This window comes from Sphaeramia orbicularis, chromosome 6 (genome assembly GCF_902148855.1).
Source record: "Sphaeramia orbicularis chromosome 6, fSphaOr1.1, whole genome shotgun sequence".
Taxonomy (NCBI): Eukaryota; Metazoa; Chordata; class Actinopteri; order Kurtiformes; family Apogonidae; genus Sphaeramia; species Sphaeramia orbicularis.
In genome coordinates this window covers 39,811,232-39,838,223 of record NC_043962.1, presented here as the reverse complement: position 1 = coordinate 39,838,223, position 26,992 = coordinate 39,811,232, and the positions used below count along the sequence as shown (strand labels likewise).

The 26,992-nt window shown below is 37.6% G+C and overlaps 1 protein-coding gene across 1 annotated transcript in view; it reads left to right on the top strand.

The window, feature by feature from the left end:
• The window catches only part of LOC115421627 (carbohydrate sulfotransferase 8), a 120,658-nt gene that overhangs the window by 11,800 nt on the left and 81,866 nt on the right, over positions 1–26,992 (top strand). Inside the window, exon 2 of the mRNA XM_030137603.1 lies at positions 26,775–26,986. Within this exon, the coding sequence (XP_029993463.1) occupies positions 26,800–26,986 (187 nt within the window). The 5' untranslated portion in view covers positions 26,775–26,799. The remainder of the gene's footprint in view (positions 1–26,774; positions 26,987–26,992) is intronic.

Here is a 26,992-nt window from a genome sequence, read left to right as displayed (position 1 = left end):
GCCTATTTGTGGATTTAAACTATACCATGTCGTCAGAATGTGATACTTTATTTTAAAATGTAGATGAGTAAAATTAGATATCAGTGGAAACTCAGCATTAGGTCCCATTTACATGCAATATCAAGCTGGATACCAATATTCATGCAAAATCAAGTTGTAAATAAAGGGTTATCCTCAGGTTTGTGCAGGGACACTTATTTTTAATGTACCCAAACCCCCATTTTTCTGATGCATAGTGGATTATTAAGTTATTTACAAAAACAAAATACAAAAAAAGTGTAGTTATTGATGAAATAGACATGCATTTAAAATTTCACAAATAATAGACAGCTCTCTCTCAAAAAGCATATTTTCTTAAAACAAAAGTTTTAAACTCAATCCGTTGCATTATAATTTGTTAGTGCAGTTCTTTCTGTCAGTGTTGTTTCGCGACCTTGACCCTTCACCACTGAATAATAATCATTTCATGCTTGGAAAAAATAGATAATACAAGCACCTAAAAACACCATTTGGTCTAATATTTCCTCTTTTCTTTCTAGAGCTCTAGAGAATTCTCAGAGGTCTTATAATTGGAAGGAAAACCGTGAAGTGCATGGAAAAGTTCACAGTATCCAAGACTTGAACTGCAACTCCTCTTGAATTGAGTCCAAGTTATTTATTATTCAAGCGCGGTTGTATTGCCTCGGGTCCCAGATGTTTGTTATAAGTTAGATATTAGATCATAGATTAGACTGGATTCACTCAGCTTTGATTACACAGTTGGTTGTAATCATTGTAGAGAAAAATGTGTTTGGAAGAAGTGTGTGAACTGTAAGGTTCAGCAGTGATATGTATTTCTGCACTTTTGGCTGCTCTGCTCATTAGATGGTGCAGCGTCGTGCTACTGTTAGTGTGGGTGTGCTTCTCTCAGCTGAAATCATTTTACATCGCATAGTTTTTGATAATTTATAGGTGCATGGTTGATCATGTGGTCAGCTTAATGGTAATATATCGCACAGATATCTACAATCTCTCACTTCAGTAAATCATGGAGATTAATTGATTTTAAATTGAAATTGGATTTTTTTTTAATTAGGACAATTTTTAATAAATGAAAATCATCAAATGGATTTCATCTCTCTCATACTTCCAGGCCACTGTAGGCTCCTCCTCCTAACTGTGAGAGTGGTCTTTCACGGAAGTCCATGTTATGACCACGGAGCTTAAATCTGTGATGGGCCCACAGTAGTGATACCATTGTAAGCTGTGGTCCAAGCATGGATCCCCTAATTCAAATATAACTACATGGAAATCACTCATCTTACGTTGTTCACGCACAGCTCCGTACAGTACTTATTTAGTTTTACCCAAAAATCGAAATCAAAAATCGAGTTTTTAGACGAAAAAATAAGGATTTTATTTTTGTGCAGCCCTACATGGAGATGTCATTTGGTGTAATTCTGCTCCTGTTTCCAAACTTCTTACCATACCACCTTCATTGAGCATAATGATGTTAATCTACCCTACATCAACATCAGCAGCAACCGTAACCCAGCAACAGAGTTGTAGACAGTCATGTACTGATCTACTCATTGGACATGTTCAACAAAACTGACATTAAAATTTTTTTTTCTCAAGATATGATGCAGTACCAAAAATCAGGAGCCGTTACCAAATAAATGGAATGGTTCTATTTGGAAAGAAACAACCATTTCAGAATGATTGGGGTGACTTTTGAGGAAAAGTGCATCTGTAGAGAAAATGAAAATTCTAATGGTAAAAGCTAAAAATTGATGAGGTTTTTTGCCTCACCATGCCTTCTGGAACTTTAATCCTGCATAACTGCTTTCAGCACATAAAAACACAAGCTGATGAGTGCTATGATGAACCTTCTGAAGTGATTTTTGGAGAGAAATGTTGTTTAACATTCTGAGTCATTATGAAGGCATTGTTAAAGTATATTGAATTCCCATTCATTTTTACCATTTGCTGCAACCAAAATCTTTTTCTGTTTCGGTATTTTTCTTCTACCCCTTGTTCTTTTTCAGGTTTTGCTTGCATTAATTTGACTATTGTGATGTAAGACAAATTAATTATTTTAGATGTCTGAAATATATTTTGTTGCAGCCATAGAACATTAGTACATTCATTCTCTGTGCCTTGTTTTGATCACTGAAGTTCAGTACTTTTGTAGCGCTGACTGAGTTTCACATAGCCAGACCTATCTCCACGCTTCGTTAGCGCTATACCAGTGTGGTATGTAGGCCTGGCATCCTTCATTATTCTTCTGGAATAGGGTTGTTTGCCTAGTTCAAAGTGCAGGATTCTGTGGCAGTACCTTTATGCAATATTGTCAAGAGAGAAGTTGTTTTGGTAGAACGTGCAGATGATCGGTCACTTTGAAGTATTAAAATTACTAAATCCCTACAGAGCAAAATATAATATAAAAAGAAGTGTGTCTTCATCAAAACATGCCATTTTCAGGAAGTAACGGCCACCTGGGGGTTATTGTTCTTTTTACATACCAAGGGGGTCTTTTAAAGCAATAATGTACAGATAGTGGAAGGAAGGAGACTAGCACTGAAGAAACTGCTTTGATATTATTGAAAATGTGTTGTTTGGTACCAGATCTTTTCACTTCCAGTGCATGGCTTTAATTAATGACAATTTGTTAACAGACAACTTTCGGTTGTGGTTAGCAGGTTCATTTTATGTTCTATAACTGCTTCAAGTGAAGAAATTCAGACTATTTAATTAGATTTACTTGCTATTAACTAACTAACTGGCTGAAATGAAATCATTTTGATTTGTTTGTTGGCTCCAAATGACTCCTGTTTAGAAAGAAAATGTCAGGCAATTCCTCTGGGGGTCATTTTTCTCAGAGACACTCTTGTTGACCCTCTAAAAAATGTGATCACGGTCAATTTCTTCCAGGATTAATAAGGACAGTTTAAAACAATATAAACTGTATATATCACTTAATACAATAACCTTGTGAACAGAACCTGCAGCTCATTTCAGCTGTACTCTGTGAACTGCACTCTTCACTGAATCAGTGTTAGGATTCAATTACCATAAGCACCTTTAATCTCAACATACGCCCTCTCCGACAGAGGAAACACTATCCATCCACCCACGCTAATGAGAAAAACCACACTCTAGGATTTTGCACCGGCGATGTCAAATTATCTACAAAGGGCAGTTATTTATGGGGCGGGACACATTAATAATACATTAAAAAGACACCGTGGCTTCCCGAAAAAGGAATTGTATTCTGGCACTGTCGACCTTTTCCCCTTAAGATCATGCCTGTCTTTCAGTGACCTTTGCTGTCGCTTTGCTTTTTCATGCTCAGCTCTCCCTCGGGTTGGCATGATGTGAGCAGGCCTGTTACAGATGGATGTTTGTAATGGCTTCCTCCCATCTCAAAAGAAACAAGACTCCAGGGACCAACCATGCATCTTTTAGTGTTATGCTAATGGATGCCAAGCTTCCACACAGAGCACCGATGCTTTAAAACAAGCTGGTGTGCAGTCAGGCGATGTGCTGCTTGCTTCACTTCTCTTTCCTCCCTTCTCATCCAGGCACAGGCTCGGTGTTAAATATTGTTATTTGAGTCTCTAAATGACCTCTGAAAGCCCAGTTGGAGGGAGACAGTGCAATGAATGGGGCCTTTGTGTTCTTTCGTTTAGAAGACTTTGCCAGTGGTCAGTAGACGTCAGCTGGGAAGGTTATCAAAGCCTAATCAGTGGGTTTCTATTTGAGTCATGGAGAAAGTCTATTGATTAATAGCATCAAATATTTGGGGAGTCAGAGTTCATCTGTTGCTCAGGAGTAAAAAGGATTAGTAGTATTCATCATTAGGCTGCAGCTGATTTGGCTTGTTAGTTTTCTTTTTGAAATCCCTCATCAATCTGTGTCATTTAATCAGTGTTGGGTGTTTCTCTTGCATTCGTGACAAAAAATGTGTGTTCTGTAAAATGCATTTAGGAGCATGCGTGTGAATACAATGTATTGCAAAATTTCCCTCTCTGTTTTAAATGAATAAAATTTAGTAATAGAGAGATCCTGTTCCTTCCATTTGTGGTCCATTGGATGTCATTTTGAGAAAAAAAATTATATTGCAGTCAACAGTGAAAGACAAGTCGTTTTATTAACATTTTATTAATTTATTTTTATCCTAACTGAATTTTTACCATCATTTGCACATCATTTTAAAAGATCATTTTACAATTTAAGGAAGTTGCCATTTGTTTTAAAACTGTATCAGACTGTGAAATTATGCAAATAGAAGGACCATATAGTAATAAGTCATACCATTCTGACCACTGACAAGAAAAATGGTATTAATTGTGATTATTTCATTTCAATGGGACCTGTCAGTGGGTGGGATATATAATGTTGACAAGAGTGAAATAGTGATGGCCAAGTCACTGGATCAGAACATCTCCAGATCTTGTTGATTCCTAGTGTAAAGTGGTTCGTACCTACCAAAAGTTGTCTAAACAACAACAGTCTCCACCAGTCGAGCATCTGTGGGAGCATAACATTATTACCACCTGTCTAATATTGTGTAGGTCCCCCTTTTTCCACAAAAAAAGCTCTGACCCACGGCCTGACTCCACTAGACCTCTGAAGGTGTGCTGTTCTATCTGGACCAAGTCTTGGAAGTAGAGAGGTGGACCTCCGTGGATCAGATTTATTTGTCCAACACCTCCCACAGATGATCAGTTGTCCTGAGATTGGAATGTCCTTCTTTAGTCCACTTTTGGTCAGTACTAACCACTGCAGACCAGGATCACCCATCAAGACCTGCAGTTGTGGAGATGCTCTGACCCAGTCATCACCGTTACAATATGGACCTGGTCAAAGTCGCTCAGTTCATTATGTTGATCCTTTTGCCGCTTCCAACTCATCAGCTTTGAGGACTAAATGTTCACTTACTGCCTAATATATCCAACCCAGTGAAAGATACAATTGTAATGAAATAATATTATTTCCACTTCTCATGTCAGTGGTCAGAATGTTTTGTGTGATTGGCATTCACCTGAAAGTGTGTACATGTCACAGAGGTGAAACACTGTAATTTTTCACAGTCTGTTCAGAGTAGCTTAAGATGCTCTGCTTCTACATGACCAGGCCTGTACTGATCTTCACTTTTTATCTCCTTAAAGTTCTGCTTCAGGGATACTTTCAATAGTTAATGTTTTCTATACCTTACAGATACCAGTACTTTGGCTTTGATATGGATATGGGTTCATAAACACTGATTTCTCTGGTACAAACTCCACATTTTAACAAAAAGGAAATTATAACAAACATAATGGCATTCATTCAAAGCAGTTAGAACTTGGCCTCATCCATGAAAAAAACCTTTGTATCCATTTTAGGTGGAAAACAACAACAAAATACTGCACTTGTAGACTTTATTTCAGATATGCATAAAATACCACCATTTTTACCCCTCGGCCAGAAATGTCTGAAGGGGAAATGACGGGTTGGTCAGTTTATATTCTGCATTTTTAAGGAAAGAAAATAACTACATCGCAACAGCATTTAATGATTTAATAATAACATTTGATAACGAAAATAGTATTAATTATTGAGTCGTGATACACTCAGTGACATAGTCATCTGCAGCGCAGAATGACTCTGAACGTCTCTGGCAATGCATTTTGGGCAGTTTGTCCAAGGCAAGTTACTGTCGTGCATGCACAAATGAGCACTTGATCCGTTGTAGAACCAACCAATAAATATGGAAGACGCCACCACTGCAACTGTTCCATGTTGTAAAACCTTAAAATTTTCAATTCAAGACTTTAATACGCACAGCCTAATGTGTAGACCTATTATTGATTTTATGTATCAAATGTATGATGTAGCAACACCATACCAGCAGAAACACTGTTATTGAAAAATACTGTTTGAAAATGAAATGCTCAAGGGCTTATTTTCCAACCACAATGAATAATTATGATTATAAATGTCTGCTTTTATCCTATCATTTCTTTATTAAGGAAAAAAATAAATTATGTGATAAATGTGTGCACCTAAAGCACCACAAAGATGACCTTTACTTCCTGTATATAATATGAAAAGAGGCAAGCATATATGCAACTTCTGAGGACACTTTACCCCTTTCATTTACAGTCAAGCCCCTTTATTACTTTGGATGAAATGGTTTCTGGAGTTTCTGAACACAGATATTTTATACTGATGACAAGTGCTGGCAGTAATATCATCATTATAGACAGACACTGTGCTTCAAAATTGGAAAATGTGGCTTTCATTCGGGCAGCACTGTAATAAATACTTGAGATTTAAAGAAAGAAAATGGTTTCTATTCATACAAACTGTAATGGTACTGTAGACCCGAATCACAAAAGCCGAGGAAGATTCTGCGGAAATCGTTTGGCACTAATTCTTCAGAGTTCAAGAGAAGGCCAAGGGTAATTTCTTTGAAGGCACCACTCTTGGGAAAGCAGTGTCCACAGCGGGAAATTAGTGAGAGCTAGGGGACAGAAGTGTCCCTCATTGTCCCTGAAACTGAGGTGACCTGTGCAAAAAACTGCAACTGAAAAATGGATTAAGTTTGGAGCTTTATGCCAGTTATTACATACCAGCTTTGCACAACCATACATGTGTTTGGTTTTTTAATTTGTTCACTAAAGTTTGCTGAAATTGACTTTGCAAAAGGCATTTTAAATTTTAATTTAAAGCAAGAAATCAATTATGGCAGTGCAATGTCCTCTGAAGTATCTTGGTAGCTATGGAGTTTCCAGATCACTTGGTATTAGTTTCTTGGAATAACAGTGATTTACATCCACTTTTAAATTAGCTGGCTAACTAATCTCTCTCCTTATTCTCATGAAGTAATAAAGTATATAAGATGTACAATGTGCAGTCCTATGGGAGATATATTGTACTTTCTAGGTCAGCACAGAAAACACATTTCATGTCATGCACTGTGTATCTCAGTCTGTTCATAGCTGAAGCTGGTTTTATTCTTTCTTTTTCTTAACTTTTCATCAGCTCATTTATCAGCTCCTGGTTTGTCTGTATGAATTGGGCTCTTGTTCATTTTCTGGTTTGGTCCAGTGGGTTTGGGTACATGTGATCAGTCAGGTGCAACCAAAACGACCGCACCGAGTGGAATGTGGAGAAGTGTCTCAGTACAGTCTAAGACTGAGAGAGTTTTGTTTATCCGACAACATGATCCACCGCAATCAAAACCCAAAGCAACTTTCCTGGTTTGAATAGTTCTCAGTCAGTTGTGTTTTGCGAGATTTTCTTATGAATGAAATCAACTGTGACTCAGCTTAAGTGTGCATTAATCTGTGACAGTGAAAAGTAATGAATGTGTTACCTCCTTGGTAGGGCAGGGTGATCAGGCAAAAGGTCATATTATGATATTTTTAATCATGGTTACAAGTTGGGCTGGGCGTTAAATTCAACTATTAGTACTAGAGCCCAACCGATTAATCTGCCGGGCCGATTAATCGGGACGATTATAGCGTATCACCGATTAATCAACATCAGCCAATATGTAGCCGATGTATTAACTTGTATGCTGCGCGGAGATTCTTTCGCCCGCTACTCCTGTGTATGTGTGTGCTGCCCGGAGAGTTAGAGGAATTGTAAAGCATGTCAGTTTCACTTCCACTTCCGCTCGGACAATGACGCTATCACCCCCACACACACAATCATATAATCACAGACCGCTACACCCCCCTGGGTGCTATGACAAGGATGGACCAGTAATCCCCCCTGCTCTGACACCCCCCCCCCCACACCCCCCGCTGAAAATCACGAACTGCGTGCTCTGACAAGGATGGACCACTAATCCCCCCCTGACGAAAATCACGGACTGCCATCCCCTGTCTTGTGAACTATTCACCCCCACACACACATCCATATCCGTGCGCTTCCTGACTACCTCACAATTTCATTCTGCAGGCATGCCTGGGTATTAAGAATGTAGGGGAGACTGGGGACAGTTGTAACACGGGTCAGTTGTAACACTTGCAATGGCTCCAATCAGGAAGAACTTAGGACTCACCTAATTCACTCTGCACATGCTCAGTTTAGTCCTTAGTCCACATGGGAAGTTGTAGTGCCATGAGGAAGAGGCATTAAAATTTGTGAGGGAAAACATAATTGTGTGGTAAGTAATATTTTTTGTTGTAATTATTTTTGTGATTGCATAGTTTGCGTTTGAAAGTTATGTAAATTATCTTTGTGAGATAAACAAAGATTTATGCAACTGTTAATCCACCTGTCCACAATTATCTAATATAAGATTATTATATCCTGTGTAGATCAATGTTCTTATTTCATATATCAGCCAATATATCGGTTATCAGCCAATATCGGATATTGGCCGATATATTGGATATTGGCTTTTTTTAAAATCAAGGTTTGTCCTTCCTCTGGAGAATTATTTTTGAGCAAGAAATGCATATTGCACATTGAGATCCTCGCAGGTCCTATTTGTTCTTATTGTTGGTGTACTTCATCAATTTCTGGGTTTTAGAAGCAGATCTTTCTCCACATGCTGCTGGCCTTCGTGCTGCTCGAGTTGTGCTTTTTCCATGTACCTCACATTAGGCAAGACAGACCTGGGAGGTTTATTTAGCAGACCCGCACATTAGGCTACACAGGTCTATTGGACTGTTAATGCAGGGTAGACCTGCGATATTAAATACTCTTATGATGAGAAGTTTGGAAACTGGAGTACAACTAGAAACTGGATGACTTAAAATGACAGTCTGTACAGTTCACTAAAAATAGAGACCGTGAAAATCTATAACATTGATGATAGAAGCTGGTTCATTGGAAGAGAGAAAAGAAAATGAGCCTCAAAATGACCTTTGTATGGAAAAAAGCCTCAAACATGACATTTTGATTTGTTTTTAGCAAATTTTACTTGCTAAAACTGGAATAATTGTGTGTAAGCGAATACAGATGCATTATCTTTGTCAGCAGCTTACATTAGGGAATGAATCAGAATTCATGGAAATAAACATTGTTGTTTAATTTTAATAACTTTTGACATTAACTAAAATACTGAAGAAAACCTGATTGATTTAACTAGTTCAGATATGAAACCCCTGTATTACTGTAGAAACCATATTTGTGGTTTAACTCCTCAAAGGTGAAATTTGCCTCTAAACAGCACCACAGGTTCAGTTCACATGATCTTTTCTGACAGATCTCCGCTTTGAGGCAGAAAGGTGTAAATTTTAACATACAATTTCATAGCAAACTTTATATACTGAGGAAAACCCTGTAACACAGAAAGGCTTTTTGATTATTATTTTTTTTTATCTTCGAGAGGCTGCCCTGTATAGATTTTGTTGCTGCCATCAATTTTAGAAGTCAGTTTTCCAATCTTTAATAGAGTACCTCCACTGAAATATAGTTTTAAGTCCTACACGATGATCGCAAAAGGATATAAATATTAAAGGACCATGAATATAATCAGGAATATAATCTGTAAATCCGATGAGTTGATAAACCACCTCCTCCGCCACAATAAAGGGCCTGTAGACCCTTGGATGTGATTTAAGTAGATTAATCCCTTTCATTCGCTGATGAAAGTATAATCTTATCCGATAGCCCATACTGAAAAGCCCAGTGTGTGTATTTGTTATTATCCTGTACTGTGTAAGGCACTGAGGTGAATGTAAAGGTTGAATGTTGGGCACTTTATCATCCCAGACTATGGCCATCTACAGTCATTAAACACCTACCTCTAGATAAATTCATGGGATAAATGTAGTAAAAGGTTATCTCATTCTTAGGAATTGTCCAGATCATTCAATTTAAAATTTTTCATGGCCTTTGTCAAAATGAGAAAAAGACCATGAATAATTTGAATGAAAAGTACTGTGTATTACTGTCACTGTTCATGTTTTAACAGTAGACAGTTACACAATACATTCTCATAAAATGTACAATATCCCTGAAAGGCTGCAGAAAAGCGTCAGTTCTCCCAGAGCCCAAAAGTTAAACTTAACATGTTCATTTCCTGCCACGTATAAATTAATTTTTACCCCTCGGCCAACTTCGGGCCGAAGGGGTATCGTAACCATTTTGTCTGTCTGTCCGTCTGTCCATTTTGGTCGAGGGGTGTGCAGCATGTTTTTGCTTGATGTCTACAATCAGTGTATCAGAACTAAGAGTAACCCTTCTGGTCAATACATCTGCGGTAAAAGCCAATGAAAATGAATTACAATCTATTAGGATGGGCCATATTATAGAGCAAAAATATGTAGCTACTTAATGGAAAGGTGTACCACAACCTACACTTATTCGCTTGACTAATAAAAATGGTAGTCTGAAATTCTCCAGACGTGACCTGAAGGGATTGCATGTGAAAATGCAAATGTCCAAATGAGTCGGACTGGACGTTAGATGGACTTTACCCTATCAGTTTCCTTGTACAAAGTGTAATGTTAAATTAAGCCCTGAGCAGTGCCTTATTAAGCTATAAACTACACAGAATGTGTGGTATTACAATTTTTTAGCACATCCCTGCAGCTACCAGCAACTTTTAATGTGAGCTGTTTTCTTACATGTCAAGGCTGGTCATGTTCTCACTTTAAAGAAGAGTTTAAAACCATAAATAACTCTGGTTTCTTCAACTTTCACTCACGACCAAAATCATCCTTAAAAACAGAAAGAAATAGTTTCACATTCTTTGCAATAATTATCAATATTGATGGAGATGGAGATTTTTAACAATGTTTTTGACCATTTCCCCAAGCCTTATGTCACTCTGTGCCTGTTGTGTGTAGATATTTACATTTATACCTACGTACTACCCAATACCTTCTGCTTTCTCTTATTTCCAGCAACAGATAGTTTTCACAGATGGACCACATGATCTACTTTACAGTTCTGGTTTTGTATCTTGACTTTTCTAGCTCTATAGTTTTCTCTGTACCATTTCACAATGAGCTCACCCAGTAAATCATCAAATGGTGGTTGATGAGGTTCATGTGATCTGGCACTTATGGGATTATATTTCTGTACATTGTTGCATTATTGAGTCTGTTATGTTATAAAACCAATAAAGATAATGTTGAAACAAAAAAATGATGACCCTCAGCGGCTTAATATAGTCTAAGGATATTGCTAAGATGACTATCTAGCAGGCAGTTGGTTGTAGCTTCACCTTTTAAGATGGGTCAGCCATTAAAGCAGAACTTACTGGACTACAGAAAGCATATTGTGATGAATGACTCTCACCATAAAAGCTCAGGCTGTGTAATTTACTCTGACCCTGTTTGAACAACCTTCTTAGCTGCGCAGTAGACATAGCAGGCCTCTGTAACACTATCACAGCCCGCTTCTCATTACACCTTCCAGGCAGTAGCCTACTTGGAGAGTGTGCAGAGATAAGCCGCAATCCTTTCTGACATTTCTGGGTCTCCAAATTTAGAGTTGAAATGTTTCACTTTTGGCTCTTTTGTTCAACTTTTCGCTCAGGATCGGTACGACTTTTGAATATTCACATTGTGCTGCGGCAGTTTTGGCTGATCCAAGCTGACTCACTCTGTTATGAAAGTGGAAACACTGCAGTCACAATATTGATACAGCGCAACACGTTTGAAGTGGTTCAATATTACCAATCGTTTCCTATTTCAGAGTGTTGATGAGCCACCTCGGGGGGGTAGCATTTGTGGATACAGTACGTGATGGATGGCGCACGAGCCCTGTCCCGTTACAATGAGGAGCACTGTGTTTGTCCGCAGGTTATCAGACAACACAGACAGAAGAGGCTGCAGACAGCTATTGATCTGAGTGAGTTCTCCATCTGTCATGTTAATCCCAGCTCCGCGGGACTCTTAGCCGTATACCGTCCTCTTGGCAAACCTGATCAAAGTGCCTTCCGCCTGGCCTGAGACTCTAAAGGTGAAAGGTCAACAAGCGATTCGTTTGAGGATCTGAGAGCGCTGAAACCTGATCCCCCTGACAGGATTTCTGTCAGGATTACAGATGTCCTATTGCTTGATTATTTTTCCAATGACTACTTAGTATTTACTCTATGTTGGTTTTGGATTAAAGGGGGAAATTGTGCAGAGTAGATTAACACAGTTCCCCTTACCCTGATGAGATACAACTGGTGGTTTGTTTACTTCATATTAAAATAGACTGGAGTTTTTTGCCGATGCAGTCTGGATTCAGAGCAGAGCACATATGGCCCTAAAAATAGCACCACCCACTAGCAGTGTTTGTAAAATCGCTGGATTGGAGACAATTTGTGTTACACTCAAAGTAATTGACTGGGCTCTTGATATAACAACTGTGGCAACTGAACCTGAATGAGACGTTAATAATGTGGAGCAACATGGAGTGGTTGGATCTGGTCGATTAAAAATTATGAGATTTGGGGGTTTTAACCACGTAAACACTAGGAGAAAAATATGCCATCAGCTATTTATCAAAGCAAATTTATTTATATACCCAAAAGAACCTTTGCTTCAGTTTTCACAGACAAAAGCACAAGAAACCAATGATGAAAACAGTAAAGCATGAAGGCAAAATGATGAAAACAACAAAACAAACCAACAGATAAATATCACTGCAAAAGAAAATTGGTTAAATTAATTAGTTAATAGGAAAGTCTTTCACTTGAAAGTGAAACTAGTCAGCATTGTCCACAGTTTTGCCACTTTGGAACAGAATTTATGTTGAAGGCATGTTTAGTTTTGACTCATCTGCAAATTCAGACACGGCTAAACTGAGGTGTGAAAGGTTTGCACTGGGACAGGAGATCTGTTAAGTGTTATAAACTGTTCAGTGAATACAATAAACAGGATTTTGAAGTGGACTCTTAGAGAGACTGGAAACTAAAAATTGCTTTTCTGTTGCCCTTTTAGACTTTACAAACAGAAATTGCAAAGGGCAGATCTGACATAAACAGTAGCTTACATATTTAGAGACAGCTTCTGAAATATGAAACTATATTATCAACAGTAATCAAAGGAAACATTGCACTATAAAGCCAGGGCACATCTAGTCTGTTTATGCAAAAAGTTGTATTAGATCCATGATGGTAGTCATTAATATTAGAAGTGAAGCACCTTCAGATTCTCTAAGTCTCCATTCAGTTGTCATTAAATCATGTCAGAAGGAGGAGCAATGAGATGTCAGTACAAGAGCTGAAAAATAATTTAAGAACACTGATCAAACATGACATTTCTGTTAGTTTTGATTCAGATGTTTTGCTACAGGTCAATGGAAACTTCTAACTGCTGATACAAAATAATTGTATTTAACTCAACTAATCATAATGAAGGGATTATGTAATACATTTGACTGGGTTAGTAATGATACTGTCTCACGTCACTGTTGGATGTAACCCTGCAAAAAACAAGACTATTTACATAGTAGGGCTGCAAAAGTGGGTGGGTAAGTCACGTTTCAATTATTATGAGCAATATTGTAATTTGAGTCTGCTTGTTTGGTTTTCATGGAAAATGCACAGATTACTTATTTAGATATTAGTATTTTTTTCAACATGAATATACAATACAAACTTAAATTACCATAAAAATATGAAACTTAAAACTCAAGATGCTTATTACAAAGCATAGATAATTTCATGTTGAACAACAAACAGGTGGCGATAGTAGTTGCAATCACAAAAAAATTGTGGATATGTTAATTTATGATGTAAACACAATTAAGATGAACTCATAAATGATACAAGTGATTTAAAAAAAAAAAACAAAAAAACTTTAATGTTAAAGAAATACAATATATGAATGAAAAACAAAGAATAAAATGACAATAGTACAGACAAACCGTTAACTCAAGGTCATAAGTTGCTGCTCGTTTATTTTCTCATGCCAAGTTGATGAGTCGTTTTCCACTTTTTCATTTCTACTTTGAAACTAATCATAAGATGTTTTCTACATTGTCTAACTGTGACACTCAGTATTCTGATAGTGCAGACCTTGTTATGATTATGTTCTGTAGGTGTAGACTTTGCCACATTGTGAACCATAGTAACAGTAACTAAGGCTGGATGCAGCATTGAGGATCTGTTTAAAATATACAAGATTTGCATGGTGGGACTGTCAGTGTAACAATCAATTAAAATAATGGAGAATTTAAAGACGGATAACGAGCACATGTGGTAATTGCTGTCACTAAAATTAAGCTTGTATAAGAGAGGTGTCTATTTCTTTTATATTTATTGCATATTATTCTGAGAAGGCGCCTCAGTGAAGCACCTTGAGCTTGTGCTGTTCTGTGCCCCTGAGTGCTGAATCATCAAAACTCCACAGTACATTCACAGGTAGAGTGTAAAATATGACTTTGGGTTGTTTTGAGAGCAGACTTGTTGGCGGCACATTTTTTTTGTGGAGTGTGTACTTCTCATAGCAGCTTGGATTTATGCAGCCTACATTGCTTATTAATGTCAAGTAATGTTTTTTGACTTAATGGGTTCTATTTAAATATGCTGTTTCTTATTAATGCTCTGAAGCTTTTGAAACAAGAAGAGAATATCATATGTTCCAAAAACACGTCTTTGTTTTTCACCTATTTAAAATTTATCCTAATTCAAAGTTTGCTGATGTGGATCAAAAACACACACAAAAACATAACGTGCACAACACCATTAATTCTAGACACCACAGAACAAAGGACAGAAGGTGGAGTAGTGTCCCACTTTATTATTATCCAGTTACTTTTCAACTGCAACAAAAGAGGATCCCTATTAAACCAATATAACTGTGATAAAAGAAGATGTGTCTCTGTCTCAATTCAGAGAATGAGAGGAAAATCCATTTCAGAGTTGTCCCAGTGCAGCACAAAGCACTTCTAAAATTTCTGTTCAAGACCCATTTTGATTTCAAAGAAGAAATGAGGCTGAGAGGAGAGCGCTTCACAGCTCATCTCAGTGACAAAAGAGCTCAGGAGCCTCAGAAACAGAGGCTTCAGTGTTTTCAATACTCTAACTGGGGACTAGTCATTCGATTTGGTGAAATATTATGCATGAAAAACGAGCGTCTTGTTAAATGGGTAAAGTCATTATAAACTGAGAATATGCTTTATATTCGAGTCTTGTGACATTACAGCTTCTTGACTCCTATAATGTAAAAAAACATTTTATAATTTATCTGAATAATGCAACAAAAATCTATATATACTGCATATGTAGTTTGGATGTTTTTGAGTGTGTTCATATGCATCATGGACAATTGTATGGAAAACAGAAATCTTGTTCTTCACATCTTCACATGCAGAAAATACTAGTTCCCTGGTTACTTTGTGCCGTGTCTTCAGGCGTCTGACATTCGTGCATCTGTTATAGCTGAAACCTGAAATTAAGCCTGCACAATATGGTCTGCAATGTGTGATAACATTGTTCAATATTGTAGCGACTGCTGCATATAAATTGTGATAAATGAATAAACTAACATCACCCTTACCATCAAATTGCCACCAGTTAGTCTGAGGGTAGTTAATGGCTTATTATGGCTTCAGTTGATTGACCAAGTGTTTGGATGTAGTGTATGAATGTATGACATGTGCGTGAACTGCATTTCTTAAGCAAGTTATAGAGATTGTGATTTTGTTCTGTCCCGGATGAAAGATGAGAAAACGTAGTGATATTTTTGGTTGTAGGGAAAAAAATGCGGTCCAGATTTGCACAGTGAGAGAGGTTAACAGATGGTCGTTGATGCTGTTTTTGGACCGTAGACAGCCTGAGACAAAATTCTGTTAATGCCAGAAATTTACGGTGACTGCTGCTGCGACCTACGTCTACTTAACAACCACTAGGAGCCATGGAATGACATATTGATCAATATGACATCTGTGTTTTAATGTGCTGAAACTATTAACATCAAGCTTTCTCAGCATGTTGCTTTTTTTGCCAGACTCATGGCCAGGTCCACCCTTCTCCTTTCTACTCTCTTTGGATTTTTATCCTTCACATAAATACCACTATTGTTTATGAGTAATTATTTGTTTACTACTATTTTGTGCAGGTAGACAACATTTGCTGATGACATTTAATTCTTGTATCTCTATTTGCATTGTACCTGATATTCAGTAGATTTGATCATGTGTGTTGTACCCATGTTAATCCCGTGTCACACAAATGGGCTGCCAGTGAACTTATGAGACTAAAAATGCACAGTCTGTAGGAGCCTTTCATCACTGTGTTTTAGACACTCTATTGTGATGTCCTTATTTTACATGATTTATTGCAATAATGATGATGAAATTGAAACTGTGACTATTGAAAATGAGGCCTTTGGCTTATAGCTTAGCGATATTAAATGTCAACATCATGTTGCAGATTTGGCTTATCCATGTTACTGCCTGCAATGTGAGACAACAATGACAGGAAATATTAAACATATCCAATGTTTAACACAGACATGATTCAGTCAGCATTTCAGATCTTTTTCTTATCTAAACTACCAGGTATATTTAGTTGTTTTATTACCGAAAGTTGTTTTATTTCTTCATCGCTCTAGAAATATGATTCTTTTATTGTTGCTATTGTTTATGTTTGATTTAACAAAATCCGAGTTTCTAAGTACTCCGGTTAGCATAATCAAGTTTCTCAAAAACATGAGAGCTTATCAAAGTTCCTGAAATCAGAATATGATATTTACAAAAACGGGGATACTTAAGTCTGTATAAAACACACATGTGATCAGGGTTCCTGCAGGTCTATGTCAAGTCTTGAATTTACAAATCTGCATTTAATACCTTCAAAAAGTTTTTGAAAGGTATTAAATTTGGTATGGTAGGTCTTAAGTTATGTTGCCATAAACTTGTTCACTGTATTGTGTTCAAATGCATCTGGGAAATGTCCAAGCTGCAAAGAAAGTAACATTAGTCGACTCAGTTCCAACCCGACAATTTATATTGAAATTAGGAACCAGTTATTGATAACTTTGCAGCCATCAGTGAGAAATAATCACAGAACATTCAGCCTAACATATCACCCGAGAAAGCTGGCTGGAAACTTTAAGCGATGGCTTGCAAGCAAAAAGTAAGCATGTGGAAGTGCAAATGTAATAATGCCTGGTTGGAGGAAAGATCCTTCTCCATGTGGTTGACACGAGTGGAGGGAAACGGCTCTGAAATGGGCATTAAATTATTTTCTAAATAGTCTTAAAAAGTCTTATATGTAACTTGTAGAAACCTGTAGATGAAACCTGATGATGAGCGGGTGTGTTATGTACATTTTTAGTCTTAATGCGTCTACACCTACCAGTCAAAAGTTTGGACTCACCTGGTTTTTCTTAATTTTTATGACTATTTACATCGTTGATTCTCACTAAAGGCATCAAAACTATGAATGAACACATATGGAATTGTGTGGTTAAAAAAAGTGAGACATGACTCAAAGCATGTTTTACATTTTAGACTCTTCAAAATAGCCACATTTTGCTTTTATTACTGCTTTGCACATTCTTGGCATTCTCTCGATGAGCTTCATGAAGTAGTCACCTGAAATATTTTTCAAAAGTCTTGAAGGAGTTCCCAGTGATGCTGAGCACTTGTTGGCTATCTGTGGTCCATCTCATATCATTTAAATGAGAAGGTGAGTCCAAACTTTTGACTGGTAGTGTATGTGAACATATCCAGATATCAACTCATAGCCAAGGAATTGATGGTTAAGCATGAATGAATGATCAGTTTAATTCCATGTAAATCCATCACATATTAGGTGAAACATCAGTCTGTATAAACACATTGAACTGATTGGTGTCACTTTTAATCGAACATTTCAGTTGATTCAAAGCTGTTAAATAGTGGACATCTGTTACTCTGTTGTGTATAGCCGGTGTGGCATCATATGAGTCTGTTCTGAAGTAATCAATGAGCTGGTGCATCATCCAGCTGAATTAACATTGATTAGAGAAGTGCAAATAGACTGTCCCATCAATGGAAACACTTCCAGAGGGAAAAAGAGAGACATCTTGGATTCCCATCAACACCTTGAAGCAAAATAACATGTGGGGAATGCAGCAGGGCTTTGTGATTGTTTTTGTTCACAAAGGGTGTCGGTATACATCAAAGAATGTGCTTAAGGGTGTTATCTGGCAACATCTGACACTCTGAAAACATCCAAATAGATGGGTGCCTAATGTAATAACATTGCATTATTGCAGGGTAGTTTTGTAATGTCAGATTGTGTGATGATAAAATACCAGAAAGAATTCAATAATCAATTCAGTAGTAGATAAAAACAGCTTGAGACATCAAACAACCTTCTCACATAATAATGTGACCTGGTGAAATATCCTGTAAAATGTTTGGTGTGTTGCCTCATCATACTGCTTTTTTCTTTGTATTGTTTTAGTCCTTTTTTTTTTAATTTCAGATGATCATTATTACCATCTTTACTCTACTGCTACTATCCAGTCAGTGGAGGTCCAAACTGATTTGATTATTTTATCAAGTAACCCAGCAATCTCACAGTTGTTGCTGCATGACGCAAATTTTATGACTTAAAAAGACCTGTTATGGCACTGATATATGAACATGATACAACATGCCCCCATCACTTAACAGTGTATAGTTGTATAAGTTAGGGATAATTTCATAAGATCATATTACAGTGGTTTTAATTCAGTCATGATCCAACGCTTCAACTGTGATCTTTTTGACATGTTCTGACAGACAGTGAGTTTCTCTTTTTTCACAATTAAACCCTGCATTGCATTAAATATAGTGCAGTGTCTACTTTAGATCAATGTTTCAATTTGAAACAGTATCTGGGTTTATCAGAGTACTGAAATGAACCGTAATTGACAGAAGGAACTGAAAAAAATAGTACGTCTTTTGTGCAGAGTCTTATGTTGACAATAGACATGAAAGCAGGGAATAATAGGAATAAAAAAAAATGTGTTTCTTGGACGTCCTGTGGCTGCATTAGCATTTCAAAACCCATGTTCTCCTCTGCTTTAACCAGTACCGTGGCTTTGACTGAATTAAAATGCTGCCACTTTAGATGCCTTCTTCCTATGTTTATTACCTTGGTTATACTTTGTCAACCTCTCAAATTTTGACAGGTATTTTGCTTTTATGTACCAAACTGCTGCTTGCCGTGCTGCTGCTCTAGTTGAACTGTTTACACGTGTGTCACGTTGAGGGGAAAAAAAGAGACGTTCAATCACCAGAGTCATATATAAGGCTGTACAGCTCTGGTGGATTATTGACGTAGTGTGGAGCCATGCTATTAAATGCTATTTTTGAAGTTATTGTGTGCAGTTTGGAAACGAGTGTAGGACAGCATAAACATTGACAACAAGCTTTTATTATAAAATAATGTGTTGGAGTTACAATAATGCTCTTGTTATATGATTTTAAATGCAGTATAAAATGTTCCAGTGATTTAAAACATACAAAGAGCTCTGACTTTTCCATCTGTGTCCAAAAAGCCTACATTTAGACTTTCACTAATCCATTACTTTACATTATATACCAAGCCCTATTCTCACAGGAGTAATGTAAACTGGAGACACTGGCAGACAGAATATTAACAGAAATGCAATTAATTACTATTGGCAACTTTTTCCCAGTGAAACTAAAACGAATAAATAAATATGAAATGACCTCCTGTGATTGGAAAACCAAGCTCTATGTCTGTGTTTCATGCAGTGAACATGTACACAAGATAAGCAAAAAGCAAAGTCTGTTTTTTACTCAAAATTACTGACATTATTCCATGGACATGATGTCAAGGCTCACCACTTACAGATAACTCTTGAAAGAAAAATGTTCTCGCTGTACACTGTCAAGCATGTCCTCCATCTCATCATCTTTTGAGGTGCTGCTTTTCTGAAGGATTTAATTTTGCAGTTTGAGTCAATATCCAAGTTGTATTATGACATGAGTGTCCTGAATTTTTACCCAACACACTTTTAAAACATTTTTATCATCTTTAGCCAGCCTGCATAGTTCTATACCAGGAAAAATGTAGAACAAATGCATGGAGGAACCACAATCTGTCCATATCCCACTAAATCAGAGATGTAGATTCACATGGGACTCATATTATCACAGGACGTCTGTGTTTGCTCAGATGGGGTAGGTTTTTCACAGTGGAATTTTTGCTTTACAAATTACAGACAGGGCTGATTTGCATGAGATTAACATCACAGATGACCTCCGCAGTTATCATAAATTAACAGAGGTCCACAGGTGATACTAGTCCCATGCCAACAGGACTTTAGTCTGCAAACTTTAGTCTGCTTTATTGCCTACAAGTAAACAGCAACATGCTTCTATATTAAATCAAGCACTGATATGTGTAAATGTTAGACTTTTTTTCCCCCAGTTTTAATAATCCAGGGTAATGTCATTTCCCAGTCGGTGCGCCTGTGCTCTTTAGTGATTGATGTAGCTGTAATTAAAATAATTTGTCAAACTGAAGCCATCTGGACACTTAGGCTGGCAACAAATCATCTTAGAGCAAAGAGGCGGTGCACTGACCTCCAAAGTCCTGAGTAAAAGAAAATTAAGCAGAGAAGGAATGTAGCATTAAGTAGAATAGTGCCTGAAAAGTCACTTATTGTCCATAGTTTTCGTTCAGGGATACTCTGAAAACTTGTAGTCTGTCCTATGATTATACTAAGTTAAATGTTTGGTGTATATTCCCATAATAACTGAAGGTTTTGTTGTTTTAGGCCAAGCTCCCTTCTGTATTTTCTCGCCCTCACTATTTAATGAGTATCTTAGACCAGCTGAGGTCAAAATGCTGCTGAACAAACCAAGAGGGCATCATCAATCCTCTGTGTTGCTATTTCAGAAATAAATATCAGCTCACTCAGCCTGTGGTGTGAACATGTGTGTTTGTGTGCCGGCCTGAATATACTGTACTGTATACCTGCTCCTCCTATTTCCATATCTATTCACACCTGCTGAGAGAAGCTGTTTGACCGCACTCCAGAGAAACAGATGTTCCTGCAAAACCTCATGGGAGCAGGAAGCTTGGAGTCAGCAGGATGCTCTGCAAGATTCTTTAAGAGTAAACACACTTGCACACATAGCGATAATACTGGCATGTTAAAGCATGCTGGCATTTTCCTTATCCACTCCAGAACGTTTTGTTGGCAGTGGTATCATCTTCCTTTACACAGTCTGAGCAGGCCACGTGCGCTCCAGCTTCCCTCTCCCTCGGCTGTGTTTATTTCTGACTGTCATAAATCACAGTACTGTCGGCCTGCGGTTTGACTCTGCGTCTCTGGTCTTCCGTTGTCCATTAGTCTCATAGAGCGTGATCCGCCTGGTCATAGCAGAGCAGGACTTCGCTGATCTGCTGCCAGCAGAGATAAGATGAAATGTAAATGATTCCCGTGGGGAAGCCAAGGTAGAGCAGAAGCAGCTTTGGAGCTGGATTTACAGAGGATATACTTTACACATAAGACACAGCACATGAAACGTATAGAGACTTCAAATGGTTATTTACTTTCATTGTGTGTCATCACTTTAATACACACGGCCAGTGCTATAAACATCCCTTTTATTCCTACATTGCTGCCACAGCAGTCCTGTCTCTACACTATTTATTATATTTCCTGTGTTTCTTTTATGTCTTGTCTTAATGTCTGTTTGCACCTTTTGTGAAACATTTTTAATTGCTTTTGTAGCTACTAGGATTGCTTGAAATAATGACCACACATTATTCTGATTCCTTTTGAACATTCTCTCTCTCCTGCTTCAGCAAACACTCTGAAAGTTTAAAGTGTTGGTCCTGAGTGTTGGTTTCACAATGCAGATTTGTTAGTAGAGGTAAACTAACAATATAAATCAATATATATATATTTACATATATAAAATTGGCTATAGATTTTAGCCATCGGCTGACCAAATTTTAAAGCATCGGCATTGTCCTTAGAATGGGGGGGCTTATTTCAGGAAAATTTTCAGATTCAACTTTAGCCCAGATTTTCTAATGCTCCCGTGTCTTGGGAATAAAAAAATGTGAACAAATTTCAAATCAAGCCCAAACCCCCCCCCCCCCAAAAATTACTTTTTCAACCCTGAAAACGTGTGGTTTTTGGCAACTTTCAAATCTTCTTCACTTTCGATAAAGTACAATGTAGCAATATGCTCATGCTGGGCCCTCAAATGTTTTTTGTGAGACATGTCATGTCTAAAGAGTGCTTTGCACTACAAAAGGTGTAGTGTCAAGGTCAAATTATAGATCAAAGGTCACCCAAATGGTCAAAAATGCATATTTCATGGAATTAATCTGTTAATGTGGGTTCTTCAAAATGTTTGGCTCGGGTTCTCTCACATTCATAGGTGTGAATGTGAGAGTGATTGTTTGTCTCTATATGTCAGCCCTGCGATGAACTGGTGAAATGTCCAGGGTGTACCCTGCCTTCACCTGTAAGTAGCTGGGATAGGCTCCAGCGACTCCCACGACCCTAGTGAGGATGAAGCGGGTTCAGAAAATGAATGAATGAATGTCCCGTTGCAATACTTGTAGCTCCATGACAATGGGTTGTAATGTAGTGTTAGTGATGGGTGACACGGTGGTGCAGTGGATAGCAAAGGTACCTCACAGCAAGAAGGTCCTGGGTTCAATTCCAGCACCAGTCAATGGGGGTGGGACCTTTCTGTGTGGAGTTTGCATGTTCTCCCTGTGTCTGCGTGGGTTTTCTCTGGGTTCTCTGGCTTCTCCCACCATCCAAACACATGCACTAATAGGTTAATTGGTTAATCTAAATTGCCCATAGGTGTGAATGTGAGAATGATTGTTTGTCTCTATATGTCAGCCCTGCGATGAACTGGCGACTTGTCCAGGGCGTACCCCGCCTTCGCCCCTATATAGCTGGGATAGGCTCCAAGCGACCCCCATGACCCTAGTGAGGATAAAGCGGGTTCAGAAAATGAATGAATGAATGAAGTATTAGTGATTCCCGCCAAAATGTGTGCCAGTGTTTCCCACCACACTAATGGCGTCAAATTCAAATGGAATGTACATGTTGCAATATTTTGTCTCTAATGTGGCTTTGAAATGGCCAGAGGTCTTGGGGGATCCCACCAGGAAACCAGAGGGAAGAGAACTTAGGAGGTATTTGATAAAATGTCGGAATGGTATGAATTTTTAAAAACTAGGCATTTTGGTGACCTTTAACCTACAACATTATCTTGACATTAGACTTTTCATGGTACAAAGTGCTCTTATGATACAATGTGGCGCTTACAAGATCATTAAATGCCCCATCATGAACATATTTATACATTGCACTGGACAAAAGAGTGGAAAAGCTGTGAAAGTTGCAATTTTCAGAGTTAAAAAAGTAATTTTCGGGGGGGGGGGGGGGTTTGGATGAAAATTTCAAAAAAATTACACAGGAGTGCTTAGAACATCTTGTTGCATCGGAAAATCAGGGCTAATGTGGTATTTAATATTAAGCCCCCCCCCCACACACACACACACACACACACACACACACACAGAAAAATCCATATTGGTCGTCCACTATTTGTTAGCACACTAACGACTGCTGTGTGATGTGTATGACTTGTATGTCAATATATGCAAACTTTTCTCCCTGTACTGACCTTGATTTGTTCATAGATAGGCACATGTACAACACTGCCTTTTCTGTTTGTTTGAAAAAAAAAAAAAAGACTGAACAGAGCACCATATGGATTGTTTATACTGTTGCATAGTTGGATGATCCAGACTTGAAAATCCATGACACTGGATTGGATCACTCTGATCCACAAACAAACTTTTTAGATTACAGAATATGGATTTTCTTTTCTCCAAATGGGACTGCATATCACAATACCTAACCAGCTCTGTAACAACAACAACAACTACAGGAGGTGGGATTGGCAGTATTTTTAATTTGTTGGTTTTTTGGTTGAAGACACAGAAAACAGGACAGTGAAACACCATCACTTTAATCATTAGAACCCTCATTTTAGCCTCAACAAATACCCCCCCCCCAGAAAAAAGTCCATGACTATTACACAATTTTCACAGTGTTTTACAAAAAACTTCCATGAACTGAAATAGCCATGAATCTATTATACAAATCTGTAATATATATAGCTTATGTATTTTTTTTTATTATAAAGTGACCCATATATGAGTGTACCTGACATAATGTTTTATCCAAGATATAATAAAGTTAAAATCAATTTTCTTTAATATCAGTGACATGTGTAAAACTTGTTTAACCCCTGTGCATCACTTTAATTTACTACCTGCTGGGGACATAAATCTTTTAAACTATGTCAGCTCTGCTCAGAACTACCAAATATTCTATCATTTTCAGAATTGTAACCCTTTAATCCCAGCATCCCCAACGCTCTGTTTGCTGGGGGACTTGACACACATTACAATTCCAACTAAACACAATAACCCATTACTAATTTCTCTGACCATCGCCAAGAAAATCATTTTTCAAAACTGGAAATCCAAACACTCCTGCCATATCACCCACTGGACAAATTTACTCTCAGAACACATATCAATAGAAAAAATAACAGCCTACAAAACAAACAATATATCAGCCTTTGAGGAAACATGGAACCCTTTCACAAACTATCTAAAGTCCACCCAGAACTCGTACCAAAGCAGTAACCAAAACCACAGCCATGTACAGGATCACATATCAGACCACATCCAACCCATAACAAACATTTTTTAATTTACATCATCCACATTAACTTCATTCTTTCTCTCTACCTCCACATACAGACAAACCAGGATCCCTGCTCCCCTTCATTCCCACCTACACTTCTTTCTCCCCCTTTCTCTCCCCTCCCCTCTTTCTCTCTTCAACCAAGCCCCCCCCCCCCCTTGCTTTTTTTTTTTTTTCTTTTTTTTTGGATTAGAAAGTAATATTTTTATTGTTATCATTATCATCATGTTATCATTATTATTATCATATTGCTATTTACATTTCTGATCTTTTTCATTGTAATATGACGTTGTTTGTCAATACTCTGTCATTGTTGTTGTTTTTTGTTTGTTTATTTGTTTGAGTTTCCTTTTGTTTGTGTTGTTGTTTTTCTGTCCACATTGTCTTGTTAACTATCACCAATAAAATAAAAAAAAAAAAAAAAAAAAAAAAAAAGAATTGTAACCCTTTAAATGCTAGTTTTAATGTGTAATGCTGCTTGTTTTACACCCCCCCCCTCCCCAAATAGACATTTTTTAAATAAGACATGGTGGAGGGATGTGACATTGTTTTATATCAGAGTCTTGGACATATCACATATTAGCAATAACACTGATTTCATTCCATTTGTCACTTCTATGTGAGATTAAAAAGATCCTGCACTGCACTAAAACTACTAATGCAATGAACTGACCTTAGATTAAAGAAAACATGTGTAAGACAAACATTCTTGCTTTAATTCATGCCATAGACTGTAACGCAGCCAGAATGATCACCAAATTAAAAAAAAGGCACAAATGAACAAAAATGGCCCAAAGGGTTAAACACTGAAATAAATCTATGTTATACATCAAAATTAGATCCAAAAAATGTATTTATGTTGATGTGTTTGTGGAGAAAAACAGAATAACTACTCTGCCTGTGTAGAAATGCCCCAAATAAAACTTGAGCTGAAAGAGTTTTTTCCACACAGTAACAGGAATAATGTATTGTGGATGCTTATAAACACACCCACAGAGTAGATTCAGTATATTCTAAATGAAATCCTGCACCAGTTTTAAAACAATACTCCAACAAAACCCTGTGTTTCAGTGTGAAATTCCCTGTGGACTATAGAGGTGGTTGCGTACTAAAAAGTTTGAAGCTGGCTCTTTCATTTAAAGCTAGAATCTCTAGGCTAAAGAAGGAAAACATCTCCAACCACGGCTGCAGCTGTGTCTCAGGAGAGCATTTTAACCAAAATATAAATAAAACTCTACATGAGGACATTCCTCACATGCGTCCTTGCTGAACTTGTCAGTACCTGCATTCATTGGTTCTGTTAGATCCCTTGTCTCCAGTTTGACTACATGCATCAGTTCCACAATATGTCAGGTAGGACGGCCTGGTTATGATAAAAATTTTAGTCATGATTGTTTTGGTCATTATTTTGTCAGTGTAAATTAGTCTTAACAATGGATTTCATTGAACTTTACTGCTAATTGAATTTGTCTTTTTTTCTTGTCAGTATGTCCAAATAGCTTAATTGGTTTGCACCTTTCTTATTGGCTAAAGCCTCTTTTTGTATAATTTTTCAGGAGCTGGACTTTTAGGGTGGGGTGCAATTATTTATAACACAGTAAAATGAAGCCAAAACTGTGAATTGGAATTTGTCACAACTGTCATTTTATCTCCATTATCTTTTTTCATTATTGTTGGAGACTAAATTGAAACTGAAATTACTATATTTGAGGGAATATAGTAATTGCCCAACTCTAATAATAGGGCAACCTTTTTTGCAATCACTGATTCAAGAGCACTGTCACAAAAGATGGATGATGGTAATAGTCACGTAATGTCTCAGATGTATAGAAAAACCTCGATTCATCTCAGGTCAAAGTATATTTGAAGCTGTGATGAAAGATGTTTGTGCAACCTGTTAGGTCTATAAGTATGTGTTCAATGGTGATGTAGATTATACACACAGAATATACTTTAGTTCATCAAATTCCAACTTTCCACATACAGATAGATGACCTGTATTGTGCCTTTCTTATATCATCATCAGTGCTGGATGTATTCTTATGAACTCATTTTCATAATGGTGTTGAAGCTGCTATTTTCTACAAGCGTTTGTGTGGTGTGAATGTAAGCCTGGTTTCTTCTTTTTGTCCTCAGGGTGTGCAGTCGGGGCTGAGCTGGGATGAGCCAGGTGGAGTGTAGGCTGCTGGACGCTCTGTGTGGCCGGAGGAGGCTGCTGGCTGTGGCCATGAAGCTGCCCTGCTCCCTCTACTGCTCGTTGTGGTTCCTCCTGCTGCTTGGAGCTGGGTCGCTGCTGCTGCTCGTTCGCCTTCAGGACCTCACCGAGATGGTCCAACAACAGACACCAGGTCAGT